Consider the following 17,677-nt stretch of genomic DNA (forward strand, 5'->3'; position numbering starts at 1 on the left):
ATCTTGACCAATAAAATTTAAATATACGAACTCTTCATTCCTTGGAAGTGTCAGTTTATTCACTCCCGCAACATAAAAGCACCACATAAGTCCATAGCTTAATTAAAAGCTTGATTCACTTTCGGAAGAAATATCAGTTTAAAGTTAAAAATTGATTTTTTAAAATCTCATTTTATATTAACTCTTCCTAGTTTAATTGTTTTTATTGTAACCATCAATGTAACATTATGTGATACCCCGTCCAGTAATGGTGAAAGAAAAGGGAATGACAAAATGTTGAAAATGGCCAAACTCAAAAACTACTTTTCGGATTATGCTAATTATTTAACTTATTAACCTGCATTTTATGGTACTTAACAACTGCAAAGTCCCAAAAAAATATTATAGGTCTGTTCTCAAGTTATCACCCGGAAACCGTCGGGGGAACAAACAAACAATATAATTAAATAACCTTGAAAGACTTGGCACATGTATATCAGGTCGCGTTTTTGAATCAGGTTGAGCAAACAACTAAAAAATCCACTAACAACGAATTTTATGACCCAGAGATATTTTAAAGAACTGCAACAGTAGTCCTGAATTAAGATTGAATGACGCGCAATAAGTTATCTTTTGATTTAATTGAAAATAATAACTCAGCAACTGTAAAAAACATTAATAAATGTATACGATCGAGGCTAACAGCGAATTGTAAAACTATAATATATAGTAGACAGTTTTTTGAAGGTTTGTTCATAAATGCATCAATATACGTGTATTTTCATAAAACATTAAATTGAATTACCTGAAATTCGCTCAACCATATAAAAACATTTAAGGACGCATATGTTGTGGCTCACTGAACAAAACAAATACATGAAGAGTATTAACGTCATTTCTACATTAAAACAAAACGTAGTTTTAAATAATCCATATATTTTTATTTACTTGTTCAGTGACCACCATGAATGACAGAATTGAAGCAGTGATAGGGGTAGATGTAGGAGGAACCAATACCGATGCAGTCATTTTGCAAACTAACTGTGACAAACCAACTGTCCTGGCATTTTCCAAAGCTTTGACAACGGCTGATATCACCTCTGGGGTCATATCTGCCATTTCCCAGGCCATCGAAAAACGTGAGAGGGGAAAGACCATCGCTGTACGAGCTGTTAACATTGGGACAACGCATTTTGTTAACGCCGTTGTTCAACGAAAGGATCTGACAAAAGTGTCGGTTATCCGACTGTGTGGGAGTGCTTCGAGAGGAGTACCGCCATTCGCCGATTTTCCCGAAGACTTAGCTAGATGCATTGACAGCGGAAGCTATTTTGTCAATGGGGGTTACAATGTTGACGGTAGTGAGATATCATCAGTAAATGAAGATGAAATATTAGAGGTAGTTGGAGTGTCCATCAAAAAAGGGATATTTAACTTTGTTGTTTGTGGAATATTTTCTCCATTACGTAACGAACAAGAAGTTTTTGTTAAATCGGTAATAAAGAAAGCATACCCAAAAGCGAGTGTAAGTCTTTCTCATGAAATAGGCCAAGCAGGATTAATTGAAAGAGAAAACGCTTCCATATTGAATGAAAGTCTAAAACATCTTTGCCAAAACACAGTTGCTGGATTCAAAACCGTTATGAGTAACATGAACCTAAGGTGCCCGTTATTTCTGACAAAAAATGACGGCACTGTTGTTGGGGAAGATTATGCCCTTGAACATCCTGTCTGCACTTTTGCTTCAGGGCCTACAAATAGCATGAGAGGGGCTGCATTTTTATCCGGCGTGAAAGATGCAGTCGTGGTTGACATCGGTGGAACAACCACTGATGTAGGAATTTTGAGAAAGGGTTTTCCAAGAGAAGCATCTACAGAAGTAAAAATCGGAGGAACAAGAACAAATTTCCGAATACCTGACATCTACAGCATAGGACTCGGCGGGGGATCCTATGTAAAGCAACAACTGCATGATAATGATTTAAACGTTCAAATAGGTCCACGAAGTGCAGGACATAACATTGTCAAAGAAGCTTTTATATTTCAGGAAAAACCTGAATCATGTAAGCAAGAGTTACTGACGGCTACGGATCTGGCAGTCGCCGCTGGACATACCGAACTTGGTAATAAGAATAATGTAGCTGATTTGTCATCGGATTTAGTTCAGATTGGTAACGATAAAATAAAGTCTATGGTAGAAACAGCAATTGATTTTGTCAAATTGTCATCTGAACCACTTCCGGTCATTCTTGTAGGCGGAGGAGGGATACTTCTTGATCCTGCGAAAGGTTTAGACGGAGCTTCTGAACTGATATTCCCTGATTTTTATCAAGTTGCAAATGCAGTTGGTGCTGCACTTAGTCAAATATCTGGAGCTGTTGAACAAGTAGTAAACCTTTCAAAAAATATAAATTCAGCAGACATTGATCATCGTGTTTTGATAGAGACTGCAACATCTCAAAATGAATCTGAAGAAGATGTCCGAAAGAAAATAAGAAAAAACTTAATTGATAAGGCAGTTCTTGAAGCGAAAGATATGGCAGTCAAGAAAGCTACAGACTTAGCTATCGAAGGAGGAGCAGACCTGACCTCAATATCTGTGTTTGAGCTGTCATATACTCAATTAAATTACCTGCCTGGGGACGCAATTAGAATTCAATGTGAAGTCATAGGTGACATGAAGTTGTCAGTGTCAACTGCTGCCATCATTGACGATTCATATGCCTTCAAAGATTCACGATTGGAAGAACCAAATAGCTTCGAATATTCACAATTGGAAGAACCAAATAGCTTCGAATATTCGCAGTTGGAAGAACCGACTACCTACAATGATCATTATAATAGAACAGAACCTTACATCAACGAAAACAACGAATGGATTCTATCACTTTATGACATTGAGTGTATTGCAATTGGTGCTGGAATTCTGGGGTGTGGTGGTGGTGGATCACCGCATCTTGGAAAATTATTGGCAAAGCGTGCCATAAAAGACGGCAAAGAAATCAAGGTTGTAAATCCGATTATGTTCTTTGCTCGTGAAAACAGGACTGACGATGTTATCATCCAGCCTGCTTTTATGGGAGCACCGTGGGTTTCTATAGAAAAACTGGTCAGCAATGAAATCAGTTCTGCAATGCAGTGTATGATAGATTTGTTCTCCGTTGGTCAGTATCAAAACGGAGAACTTAGGAACAGAGAAGGTATCCATGTTGAAGAAGAAAATGGCGTTTCATTTATTAATGACTACCAAATAGAGTTGCAAGAGAATATTGGTAACCAATGGAAGGTATCTGCAGTAATGAGTGCCGAGATAGGAGGGTTAAATGCTATTGAGCCTCTTTTGGTCGGGGCTTCGTCTGGACTTCCCGTTCTTGATTGTGATGGAATGGGAAGAGCCTTTCCAGAACTCCAAATGTTTGGGCCACTTATTTATGACGCCAAACCGTATCCAGCAGTCTTAGCAGACGATAAAGGCAGACGAACTGTTGCGCTGTTTACTGAATCAGCGAAACATTTGGAGAATTTCTTTCGGAAAGTTGTAGTAGAAATGGGATGCAGTGGTGCAGTAATGCTTCCCGTTCTTTCACGTGATGATGTTCTAAAAAAAACTGTTCTGTTCTCCATAAGCAGAGCATGGAATCTTGGAGCCGCCGTAATGACTTCTCGAAAAGATAAAGTCGACCCAGTTGAAGCAGTTGTGATACGAGAAGGTGGGCGTAGATTAATTTCTGGTAAAATTGTCGATGTGATTAGAGAAACAACAGAAGGTTTCAACATAGGATATGTACATGTTACTGGATTAGACCAATTTACTGATCAATATATAGTTGTTACATTTCAAAATGAAAATCTTCTTGCACAAAGAATCGACTCTGTAACAGGAGAAAAACGTGAGATTTTATGTTGCACCCCAGATTTGATTTCTATTGTGGATAATGATACCGCCGAACCAGTTACCACAGATATGATAAGATACGGTCTGAGAGTATCTGTATTAGCTCTTCCTATACCGGATATAATGAAAACACCGGAAGCACTGCAAGTAGTTGGACCACAGGCATTTAGATATTTAGATAAAGTCCAATATATATCAATAGGAGACTGCAAGGACATGACTTCCATTGTGTCATAAATATGTGTAGGTATTATATACGGACAGATTGAACGCCCTGTTAGGAAATACATAATATAGTTCATGCTCATTGCAAATATACCTTTTGTAAAAAGAAAAAAATCTTAAAAATGGAATTTCGATCAGAACTTTTAGAATCGTAGTTCCCTTGATTATTCTTGAAAATCGCCAAACGCATTTCAAACATCTGACATTCAAATTCTTGAATTTAATTACCTAAACAAAAAAGTCTCTATGTATCACATATGCAACATAATAATAAAAATAATCCTTATATACTGTATATAAATTCTTTTCTGTTGTTTATTGCGTTACAGTCAAGGGTCAGTCTTGCAGGAATTACATGAAGATACTGCATTTTAATAGTGAGTGTTATGTCAAGTACAAAATAATATGTGCTTTTATAGAGGTCGTTTAACACTTTATTATAAATGATATTAAAATCAATTTGATGAGCATCAAAAGCAATAATTAACAAACTACGTGGTCTCCGAACCACTTATCCAATTATTAAATGAAGGTTGTGATATAGGTAAAAATACTACTCGGAAGGTTTTGACATGGATACTGTTGAAAATTCTGCAACACAGAAAGTTGTTTATGCTCTTAAATTTTTGAAAAATAACAAAGCGACAATTTGATAATTATGATTTTTTTAAGCATGTGACAAGGAAGCTTATTCCTGTATATGTAAAATTATCTAATTCTATATTTGATTGTGGTATTATACAATACTGATGACCAAAGGACTTTATTTTGTCCATTTCACAAAAAGAAAGGTGATCCTGCAAATGTTGGGGAATTCAATACTAAGTTGGAATGGTAGATTGCTTACTTGTATATTGTAAAATAGATTGTCTAATTATTTAGAAAGTGTATGTTTGCTATGTGAAGAGCGAGCAGGAAAGGATATGACACTGTCGACCATATCTTTAATTTGAAAGGTCTTATTGATTTGTATAGATTTGGAAAAAATGTTTTGTGCTTTTGTCGATTATCGCAAAGCTTTAATTGTAATGGACGGAGTTTTAGTATGGTAGAATCTATTACGTAATAGAATCGATGGTAAACTTATTGTACACATTTTCTTAAACCTAAATCTGCATCATGTGTAAGAGATGGCTCTAATTGTTCAGACTTTATATTGCATCAAACATTGATGTGAGGCAAGGTGAAAACCTGTCACCTCTGTTAATTTCTATTTTTTTCAAAGATCTCACATGCTTTTAATGATTACAGTGATGTATGTAATATGTCACATTTGATATTTTATAATGATGACTTTGGAGTTTATTTCAAATTATATTTGTTATTATATGCGTTTGACTGTCATTTGTGGTAAATACAGTCTGCCTTAAATGCAATGTGTTTATATTGTCAAACATTGAAACTTGAAAAAAATTACGACCAAATAAATATTGTTATAATTTCCGAGAGGAGGCAGGCTGAAAACCCTATTTTTTTGTACAATAATGAACATTTATATGTTATTGATGAATTAACATAAATAACATACTGTTAAAATTTGAATAAAAATATTTTCTACGACTTTATTGACACCTACCGTCGTTTAAATTGTCTTAAATGACTTGCTCATTCGTTTAGCCAAACGGCTTCTCCCTAAACATTGAATCGTTAAATTCCGGTCAGATTTTAATTGTCGGTGCCAATATTTACATTGTAAAAAGTCGGCCATGTTTACAGTGATCGGGTTGCTATTAGATGTTGTTTACGTTTAAATGGTTTGTCCAAAAATCGAAGAACCCAGAATGCATTTCGGTGTTATTTCGGATATCTCGGATTTATTTTACGCGAACAACGTACAATACCGAGAAGTTGATCAAGCAGACGATTGTCACCGGAGTTCGACGGGAACTTACGAACTTCGTTTGTAAACAAATCGTCCCGTAGAAACCAACATGGCAGATATTAGTATGGGATTTTCCCGTAAGGATTTGTTACGCGTGATTTAAGCTAATAAGCGACTCGTTGGTACCAACACGTCATGCATATATGCGAACTATCTTCATATTAAATAAAAGAGAGACTACTCTAGCGGTAAGTCTCGACGGTTTAAAAAGTAGAGCTTCAATTCGAAAATGTGTTGTATGTGACGTCGAGTATAGTACATGTATAATTTTTTGTAGAAAAAATGTACTTTTCACTTTTGTTCAGCTAAGCCTGGAAAGCTGTTTAGTATTTTTTTTTCGAAGAAAGAAAATTATGCTTGCCAATAGATATTTTAATACAATGGTTTGCACCCATACTACTATTATATGGAGCTACCAGTTGGGGTTACGAAAAAGTTGACTTAAAATATTCTTTACAGATAGAATTTCGTAAATATATTGTAAAAAGTTTTTTTAAAAAAAGTATACACCAAATTGCGTTTTATATGGAGAAAAACTTGATATAGAATACTCATGTCTTTTTGTATATTTAGAACTGTAATACCATTGGATTTAAGACGCAACTTAATGAAGAATTGGCTTGTTAAATTTCAATGAATCAATGCGTATTTAGTTGTATATCTCTTCCAATGATGAGAGAAGTTTTTAACTGGTGCAGAGGTATGTAAAATTAAAAATGTTTTTAGTTTCACTGAATTATTAAATAGCAAAGATAATTTATTCTTGTAGTTATATCAAAATTTTGTATAATTATCATGTCAATATTAAAGTATAGTTATATTTACGTTGGTACTCATGCATTATGTTTGTTTATATTATTTGTACTATGTGAGACCTTTAGTGAAATAAAATTTTCAAAGTTCCAAAACCAGTAAGATGTGAATCATTAAGATAGAAGTTATTATTATTATTATTATTCATTCATACATATCAGATGGATTTCAACAAAAACAATAGAGAAGTTACAAAATGATTCTATAATGTAGCGTCAAACTTGGATAATTTAATAAGAACTAAGATAATGCCAATAATAAAAAAAAATCAAACACGCTTTACCAACCTCGACTACCAACAAATATACGCACTGACATGTTTATTGGGATTATGTAAAACTGTAAATATAATTGGTGTGATGTTATTGGTTTTTAGGTCTGCATTATGATTTATTATGTATAACAGGGTGTACAGATATGATGTACAATTTAACTACAATTTTATTTTACAGTTTAGTTGTATGCGGTTTTTTTTTCGCTTTTCGTTCTTTAATAACAGAAATTCGTTTTGGAAATTAACTTCGTCTTCTTTATGCCTCAAATAATAGAAACTGAACAGAACAGTTATCATGGTTACACTTGCTAAATTTATGGGTTAACAGATGTTTTGCTCACCAGGAGTATACACGTAACATTAAATTTGAAAACACGTATTACCGGTAGGAACATCCTATTCTATAGAAACATATGACAAACATCTCTATGACGAAAAACATTGCTCTTGTCTCATGCCTACATTGCCCCTTCTTTGTATCATTCCTTCGCCTTCAGACGTTTGAGTATTTTAAACGTTTCACTGATATCCCGTAATATACCGGCAATCCTTTAAGAACGATATGAAATTTGGTATAAAAATTCAGCTTGAAAAAAAGTATTTAAAACAATACTTGAAATGTTCAGTAGTATGTCATTCTTTTCAAAAACAAGTAGATTTAAAAAATTATATTCCAATGGGCATATGCGAAATGGACCCACATTCCTCCTATTTGTGTCAGTATTGTTATTGGCCTATTTTCTCTGCAAAGATATGAAATTCCGAAATTTCCCTTTTAAAAAAAAAAACTCATTGTTACATTGAAACTGAAAATATGCGCCTGAAATGAGCATATATGTTGGATACATTGATAATAAAACAATTCTACCTAACATGTCGTTTGTACACCGTTTATATGCTAAAAATGAACAGTTTAGTTCATGTTGAGGTATTTTTTTATGGGTAGAGTTGACAATTTTTCACCTAACTTGATATGAAAAAAGTTCAAATATTTTTTTACTTAGGCTCATTGGAAGTTTAGACGCTATATAAATGTACTGTATCACACCAAAGCTGATTTAAACTATTGTATTCTGAAAAAAAATTACCATATGGGTGATATAGAAGAAATTTTTAAACTTCCCATGTTTTTGATTTTATAGTGATTGTAATCTTAAAGAAAAATATCAGGGATTGATCAGATATGGTGGGTACATCATTATCTTAATTGAGGAGGCTAAAATATGAGTTTTACATTTACAGTGTCGGTATGCTGTGAATGAGATTTCTGTTTGATGCTGAAACCAGTTTTCTAGGGGTAGGGGTAATATTTTTAGCATTTTTTTTTTAAATTTTAGCTTTTTCGTGTTTAATTTATGTTGAAAGTTGAATTATCTATCGAATGATAGTAAATGTGTGACGTTTTAGATGAGCAATAACTTGTATAGTGGAATTTATGTGATTTTTTTACGGGAAAGACGAAAATCCCATATTTTTTTTTTTGCATTTTGGATATTTTGATGAATTCTGAGTACGAACAATCGCCGCGACATCCAAAGAACCCCAGAAGTATTGAATGTGATATATCTAGGTGAATCGTCTTTTTTTTTAGTAACAACGATGTATTATGTTTTTGAGTCTGGGTTTTCACTGAATATGAAGAATAGAAATATAGAGTTTAAAAATCATAGGTTTTAGTGCTGTTGTATTCTGATAATAATCTTTTACAGCGGTGAGTCTAGAAGCTCTACTAGTACAACTGTTGTCGTAGAGCTAGCTCTATTACTAGTACTGTTCTCGAAGAGCCGGTTGTGCTAGCAACTGTAAGAAGGGCAGGCTGTAGAACTGTTCTTTGCTACTTTTAGAACTGTCCTAGAGCCCACTTTTCCGACAGCTTCCCTGAAATGCTAGAACTGAACTCATCTGTACATCGGGGTTTTTGAAAACTGATGTATCATTGGTACTCATTGACCTACATAAAACTTTCATCAAGACCTCACAGCCTTTACCCACCCTGACAGAAATCCAATGTCTTCTTTGACAGGGAGAAGTTTTGGTGATAATCTCATAGACAAAAAATGTCAACATTATTATTTTCAAAACAGGATTTACTAAAAATTCTCCTTGTCGATATCTAGATTAGACCCTGTGTATGTTCCCCGAAGGAAGCAGAGGACAAATACCCTACCACTACATAAGGTTCATACTTCCAGTTCTTAGTGGAGTCGAAGTTGTTTTTTGTGTGTGTCTGTTTCCCTGTCAGGTCTTTGTCTCTAGATTTCCGCTAGAATGTTGGTTCACTTGATTACTCTGATGTTTCGATCTTGGATTTCTTTTATTTGTAGTGTCTTTGCCGCTTAGAAAATGAATTTTGAATTTTGTTCTAAACATGGTACCCTATTTTCAACCAAATATGTACCAAAAATATAGCTACTTATCTTTAAAAAAATGAAGTGACCGTTTATTGCAAATATCTAAACGACCTTCATTATTCTGTTATTCAAAAGCAATAAAATAGGCATACAAAATAGCGTTTATCCATCCAAAATGTTCGAGTGACATTTTCCATGTATCTCCGAGTTTGCAATGTAAGTTTAATGTTGTGCCTGTTTCTCTTGGAATTACGTTATCCCCGCATCTTTGCAGGACTGCTTATCTGAGGGTTTGGTATTCACGTCTTTTTGATGATTTAAGTGTTGTCATATTAAAACTTATGGAGTCATTTCTTTGCCTAAAGAATACTGCAGAAGTATTAAATTTCGCTGTTGCTAATTTTCGCGGATTCTGTCAAATGCACATACTTCCGGGTATCAATTTTCGCTGTTTAAAATGTGATAAGTGTTTCAAAGTTAAAAGTCAAAGTCAAAAATAATTTAGCGAGTATTATTTTCAGTCCACCGCGAAAATAGCATATAAGTACAGCGCGAAAATTAAAACGTATTTAAAAAATATCAATGTTCCAATTAAAACTTTACCCTATCTGCTACAATTCTTAAAATATATGCCAAAAATTTTGACCTTCAGTAGAAGTAAATCCTAATAAGAGTATTTTACCATGAGTCAGATGAAATGTTTTGTAGGTTTGTTCATAACCATCATTTCATTCATTTAAAGTTTTTTCTATCTAATTATTAAAATTAAGAACAGCAATTTCTGAATAAATGAAGAATTTAAGGCGCGTTGTGACTGTCATTCGAGGTCAGTGATATGTGATATATCTTAGTTTGCGGTCGAGGCCTTTCAACCCAGGAAACAGATCAAATCAAAGAAATTTGACATCTAGATAGCACATTTTCATGCTTAAGGGCTGAGATTAAGGGGACAAATGTCATGAATAACCTGCATTTTTTGCATTATAATTAATTTTTGTCATCTTATTTTATCTTACCTCTTTCCAATTTCATTGTTTTTATGGTAAATTTGTAATTCTAGACCTAATATAAGACATCAATGGAACATTATGTAATACCCTGTCACGTTATGGTGAAAGGAAAGGGAATGGAAAAATATTCAAAATGGCCTAACTCGAAAACAACACTTTTTTGCTGAAAATTGAACTAAACCTATATTTTATGATACTAAACAACTGCAAAGTTTCAAAAAAAATAAAATTGGTCCGTTCTCAATTAAGTAGTCGTCTGGAAACCGTCAGGGGGACTGACAGATGGATGGGTGAACACGCAAATTTTCGTAGCGTATCACATAATACCTCGCCATTTCATGTGGTGAGGTTTAAAAATAAGCTTAAATTTGTTACGATAAATCATTTTTGTTCCGAAAAAAAAAAAAAACAATGACAAAGAGATAGAAAGAGCGTCGCCTTTACTATGGTTGTAATTTAACCAGCGATACAGTAACACTTTTTCCTCGTAAAGAAGACTAAAGTAATAAATGATTGATATACTTCCTTGATCTCATTGCAAGAAAATATAAGAAGTCTTGAGATGAACAATTTTACGCGCTTGGTTCTAAAAGAGGCATTATTCATGAGTCTAGATTTCAAATACTTGAATTTCAACCGGGAGATGAACAAGTCTAACAATCTAATTAAAATAAAATCCCATAAAAACAACTTGACACATATACGATTCCGTATTCTAATCAGATTGAGCAAACAAAATAACCCACATGCACAACGAGTTTTATGACCCAAATCTTTATATGTTTTTTATTTAATTGCAAATAATAAATCAGCAATTATGAATGTACGTGATCGAGGTTAACAGCGATAATGAAACCATAATATATAGAACACAGTGTTCTGAAAGAGTAATCAAGGGAACCAAGGTTATAGCGGCAATCAAAAGAATGTAATTCAGGGAAAAAGACCAGACATGGAAAACAGACATACACAACAAAGAAAATAAAGTAACTGAAATAATACATACAAAGTAACAAAAGCAAATGATCAAGTCAGACTCCACTAGAAACTGGGAGCATGGACCAGTGCACCGGCAGGGTAAGCGTCCTTTGCTTTTCTAGACACACCCGCCGAGTTGCTCATAAAAAAAGTAAAGTCCGGGGTAGACGAAAGAGGAAAGGAAAACTATGACACGATGAACGAATCAGTTTTCATGGTACAGATGGATACACCATAACGATCAATGAGTTCATGATGGCGAGCAGTAAAATTCTGTAGTGATGACTTCAATCTTGTAGCAACATAACCCTGTTCTAGACGCCAAATTGTTAGAAGTCTAGTTCGATACAAAAAGTCTGTGTAGTCACGGAAAGCTCTGACATATATAACGTTTGAGTTGTGATATGAAAACTAAATACTACTCAGAAGGTTTCAACTGTTCAAAGGATAAGGATACTGCTTGAAATTTTGCCAGACTGTTACGTCAAGAGAATGTTGCTCATGCTATTAAATCTTTGAAAAATAGCAAAGAATGTAGCAATGATATGATATGCGACTGTATTTTTATGCTGTAAAATTATCTAATTTTGTATTGGATAGTGTTATTATAACATACTGATGGTCAAAGGACTTTATCTGTCCATTTTACAAAAAAGAAAAATGATCCTACAAATATTGACAATCAACGGGGAATTCAATACTAAGTTGCTATAGTAAATTGTTTACTTTGTAACTTTTTACTGTATAATGAATTGCTTAATTAATTACAAAGTATAGGTTTGCTATGTGAAAAGCAAGCGCAGGTTTTAGAAAAGGATATGGCACTGTTTACCATATCTTTAATTGAAATGTCTTATTGATTTGTATAGATTTAGAACAAAATATTTCGTGCCTTTGTCGATTATCGCAAAGCTTTTGATTCTATGATTTTGATTATGGTAGAAGCTATTACGTTATTGAATTGATGGTAAACTTGTGATTGTTGAATACAGTCTGTCTTAAGTGCTATGTTTTATATTGTCAAAGATTGAAACTTAAAGTATATACTGCCAAAACATATATTGTTATAATTTCCAAGAGCAGGCAGGCTGAAAACCCCTATTTTATGTACATAGAACATTTATCTGTTATTGTTGAATTCCAACATCTTAATACACTATTTTTTAGAAAAATATAAACTTTTCCCTTTTGTTCAGCTAGCATGAAAGTATTTTTATATAGCCTAGCTGGTCGAGTGGTCTAGGGTGCTGGACTTAGTGCAGGCGGTGTTGCCATAGATGTCACAGCGGTATGAGGGCGAGTCCCGCAGAGGGAACGACCAAAAAAGTTGCTTTGCAAATTTGACAGTTCTAACATCGTTGGGAATTTTTCAGGCCTTTCTATATATATATATATATATATATATATATATATATATATATATATATATATATATATATATATATATATATATATAATAAAAGACAAACAACTTATCAGAATCTAAATGTTATTGACATTTCTTAAAATGTGCAAAAAGACAAACATGTTATGCAAATGAAAATATACAGTACTCACAAATATGAACATAAACAACAGGAACTATACCTTACATGTACATGTATTCTATTTAATTATTTTTTACAACTTTTTACCCTTTAGGAAAATTGAAATTTTCCTATACATTCTATACAAATTATCTCCCTTGAAAAAAGTACGGTGAAATTTAAAATTGTCTTATTTATACCTAAGTTGTGGTTAATTGATAAAATAATGATAGATAAAGCCATTTTTTAAGTTTTAAGAATAAAAGACAAAAAATTATTTCCTAAAACTATGAAAAGTCAAATGCTCAGTGGTATAACCGCGAGCCCCTTAAATTCCATCACTTGAATCTTATATCACGTCTTCTACTGAATATTGACAATTTAAAGAAATAAAATTAAAAATACCTCAATGTTAAATGAATCTTCTGTGGCTTCCTCTGCTAATTCAGGTTCAGCATCTTTGCAGGCTTGGCGTATAAAGTTGCGATCTCCCCAGTTGCGGTACTCTGCTAGTGTAATACCTGTGCCAAATTTTTGATGTTACCATCTGGAACAAGAGTCACACGACAAGGCATGCTGTCTTGGTCTTACTTCTGTCGTACAAACTACACAAGGATACATCATGAATAACGTTTTTTTCAAATAATGAAGAACTAAGATTCGGTTGTTATTTATATAGACCTGACATGTGAGTTGTTTTCTTCTCAGCTTGGGCGTATGCTTTTATAAAAACTAATTGTAAAAACAAGTGAAATTTACCATCAAAGACATAATCCAATCAAAATGTATCATCAAAAACTATTACCGTCAATCAATTAAATCATCAAAAATTATTACCGCCAATCAATTAAATCATAAAAAATTATTACCGCCAATCAATTTTTGATACATTCTTTAATCATCAATTTATTATTTAAATCATTTATAATTAGCAGTGCATAAGTAACTACATCTGATTACTCTCTTAATCTTTATTAATGTTCTTAATTATGAAATAATGTGATAAAACATTACAAAAAGAATGACTATGGTTCTTGACGGAAACATTATGAATACACATTTGTTGACTAATCTTTATAAAAAATATGCGACTTCGGTAATGTCTCAAATAATTTATCTAAATTCATTGAGTAATTGGTAAAATTAAATATTTTTATTTTGGGGACGGAACGACTTTTAAAATGAGGCCGGATCGACTTGGGGCCGGAACGACTTAGGCCAGAACGACTTGGGGACGGAACTACAGGTAAACTGCAAAATACAGATTCACTCTCGGGACAAACTTATTTATGTTGCAACGTCACTCTGAGGTTTGTCTGCTTGGCGTTGTTTTTTTTTCTCCAGTTGCTTCCTCGTGACGTAATCATTCAGTTTGGCAACCAATCGAAGTAAGTTTTTTGTGTCGTTTTGTGCCTTGAAGTAAAGTAGTTCTGACATGTTTCTGTCATGTCTATCATATAATCAAGTCGATGCAGTAGGCTTTTCTGGCATACTCGGTTCATCTTCGTCGCTGTCTTGTTTTGTGATAGTTCGTGTGTCGTTGATGTGGTTGATGATGTTGTCATTGGCGAGTGATTCGGTAGTTGGGATATCGCTGTCAACATTTGCGTATTATGTGAAGTTGATCCATGCGAGTTTTGCGAGAGGTTAATCGTCGTTGTCGTCTTCTTATTCTTCGTGAGTAACGGTTACCGTGCTGTCAGTAGTTAAACATGTCTGATAGTAGTCTGGATAACGGACAGCCATGCTCGTTGAATACCTTTTTCAAAGATGAAAGAAGTTTTTACATGATTTATATACGTTAAAAATGTTGTTAGTTTCACTGAATTGTTGAATAGCAAAGATACACTTATTCTTGTTTGTAAAATTATAATGTCGATATTAAAGGGGGCAACCATTTGATTTTTATGGGCTAAGGCTAGGATCAAATTTTCTATTCTGACTTAACATTTTGAGAAAAATTAGGTCCTGCCTTTTTTCTCTGGCGTTTTTTTTTTATTTAAACAAAACAAAATATGGACAAAAATTCATCCTGTCTATTTGGGTTATTGATATTTCAGGACCAAAATACTTTATGTCACCTGTTCATGTCTGGAATTTCCCTACTATTTCTAAATTCTACTCGAAAATATAGTCCAAATGAAGATTTGATGGACTCCTTCTTTCAGCCTTAAAGACTTTAAGAATTTAAATTGCATCCAGGGAAAATTAAAATTGATAAAAAGTGTTTAGTTATTGAAAGTCTTATGTTCATCAAGGCAATTATTTTCTTAAGCTGAAATTGGTTTTATTTGAGTATAAGGAGATTGAAGGATAATTGCAGTTAAAATAGTTTTTATTTATTAATACAAATCAACTTTTAGACAGGTTTAAAAATTTTGAGAAAAGGTGAAATGGAATTAAAAAAAATGAAGTTGGATACTGTCTAACTACTAATTGCAGTTTATTCTTCAGAAATCAGTAGTAAAGATTGACATTTTGTTTCTACATATTGGAGAAAATAGTTCTTAGTAGCATGGGTAGCACAAATGTATGATAACAGTTTTATATTATATCATGAGATTTTTGAAAGTTTGTTCATGCTTCAATTTTCTGTAGAATCAAAAATCACCTGTGCTAACAGCACTTATATTTTTTTCTTCTGGCCTGTTTTGACTTTTTATATTTTGAAAATTTCAATTCCTTTTTTTCACTATTATTCATTGATACATGTCATATGCGGCTTTAAACACAAACAATAGGGATGTTATCAAGTTTACCAAAGAATTTTATAATATATTGTCAAACTTGGATCACTTAATAAAAACTAAGATGATGCCAATAGTCCAAAAAAAATTATGAATGCAGCTCGGCACACTTTACCAACCTGCACACTGACATGTTTTATTCTGACTATGCAAAACTGTAAATATAAACTGGTGTGGTGTTAGTATTTTTTAGGTCTGCATTATGATTCATTATTACATATAACAGGGAGCACAAGTATAATACATAATTATACTATCCCGGTATTGTACATTTCAGTTGAATGCGTTTAATTTTTCGCTTTTCGTTCTTTCATTACCGAAATTCGTTGGGAAATGCACTTCGTCTTCTTTATGCCTCAAATCATAGAAACTTAACAGAATAGTTGCTGTGTTTACATTTGCTAGACTTGCGGGTTAACAGACTTTTTAGGCTTACCAATGGTATATACGTTTATTATAAATCAAATTGGTATGAGCCCAACTCCTCCATAAAATTTTAAACACGTTCCAGGTGCACCGGTAGGGCACATCCTTTTCTACAAAAGTACTTGATCAACATACATCTGACAGAAACATAATAAGTCGAAAAGGGATTTATCTACAGTTCATAGAAAAAAGAAACAAATGAAGGAGTTCCCGTTTCAATCTGTGGAGAATGATGAACTTACAGTTTTAAAGAGGATTTGGTGTACCGGGACTACCTAAGAGGAGTAAAATCCAATAACAAAAACCTACAGAAGGAAATAAAAATAATGAAATCGCATCAATTAAGTACTGCAGCACTGAAATAAGCCTACACGGAATTAAAAGACGATCTACATAGACCAAACATTATAAATCAGTAAATCAGAGACTAAAGACAATGTTAGATGAAACAACTGAAGAATTACACCATTAAGAAATTTGTGTCCGAACAAAGGAGGAACACCAATTTCTGAAAGAAGAAACGTCCCACCATGACCTTGAAGTTATGCAGTTGAAATCAGAACTTAGGATTAGTGAGGAATCCAAGGCGCGTTGTGGCTGTCATTCAAGGATTCAGGCTAGGCGGTTGAGACCTTTCAACCCGGGTGTAACGTGTAATCCCGAGCGGTCAATGAATCCGTACCAAGTTAAACTCGGATTCCTAATAGAATTTATTGTTCACAAAAAGATGTGACAAATGCTATCTGCTAGTCACGATGAGGAATGAAGTATATCTTCTTTAACTATACACCTTGGGCCTTGTTTTACTTTAGACATATAAAGGTGATTAACTGTAAACTTGATCTAGCAAACACATCAATCGTATTCCCATATATATTGGAAGTTTCCAACGGCTCTATCCAATGCCACTTTCAATATCAGTTACAGTATCCTGGTACTATCAATCAAATGGAGCAACGAACCTTTATATCACACAAATTCCTAAGCACATATTTAAAGAATACTTAGAAATAATGCCCTCCCCTGGGAAAACTACATACACAATACAACATGAATGACTGAACAAAATGCATAAATATAAACTAATGAACACATTCACTTTGACACTACTATATATACAACACAACAATATAAATCCAATGGATAGTTTCACTTAATTCCGAATCTTAGAATTAAATATAATTCTCTTTTATCTCATGGAATTCACTATTAAATCCAAAGGAATTACTTACACAGCACAATATAAAACAAGCAGACACAATTGAACTTGTGAGGCTTGATCAACATACTGACACTGAATCGCTGCTGAGTTTCCCTTTTATACCACCTGGCTAGATGACCAACATCCGGTTTGACAAAACTCAAACATGTCAAGGGTAGTCAGGATAGAAAGACTGGTCCACTTCGCAAAATGGGTGTGTTACTCTATTACATTTCACGTGCTCCATTGTCGGAGGTAAATAACTCTTAAAATATCAGGAAAATACCTCGAAATACCGTTTCTTTCCCCATTACAATAAATGACATAAACACAACGCTTAACATACTAACAGGTAAGTCTATTTTCGGAA

The 17,677-nt window shown here is 33.6% G+C and overlaps 1 protein-coding gene across 7 annotated transcripts in view; it reads left to right on the forward strand.

The window, feature by feature from the left end:
* LOC148617305 (uncharacterized) overlaps window positions 1–17,677 on the forward strand; it is a 38,197-nt gene that overhangs the window by 6,523 nt on the left and 13,997 nt on the right. For 2 of the 7 annotated variants that reach the window (XM_088584918.1, XM_088584919.1), the window contains exon 2: window positions 936–5,659. In XM_088584918.1, coding sequence (XP_088441044.1) covers window positions 936–4,111 — 3,176 coding nt within the window. In that variant the 3' untranslated portion in view covers window positions 4,112–5,659. Of the gene's footprint in view, window positions 1–935; window positions 5,660–6,554; window positions 6,893–17,677 lie in introns of those variants that run through there. The other 5 variants (XR_015922469.1, XR_015922470.1, XR_015922468.1 and 2 more) reach the window with 5 other exon arrangements.

The sequence above is a fragment of the Perna viridis genome, chromosome 5, assembly GCF_037379345.1.
Source record: "Perna viridis isolate PV_CMFRI_1.1 ecotype Kerala chromosome 5, ASM3737934v1, whole genome shotgun sequence".
NCBI classification, from domain to species: Eukaryota; Metazoa; Mollusca; class Bivalvia; order Mytilida; family Mytilidae; genus Perna; species Perna viridis.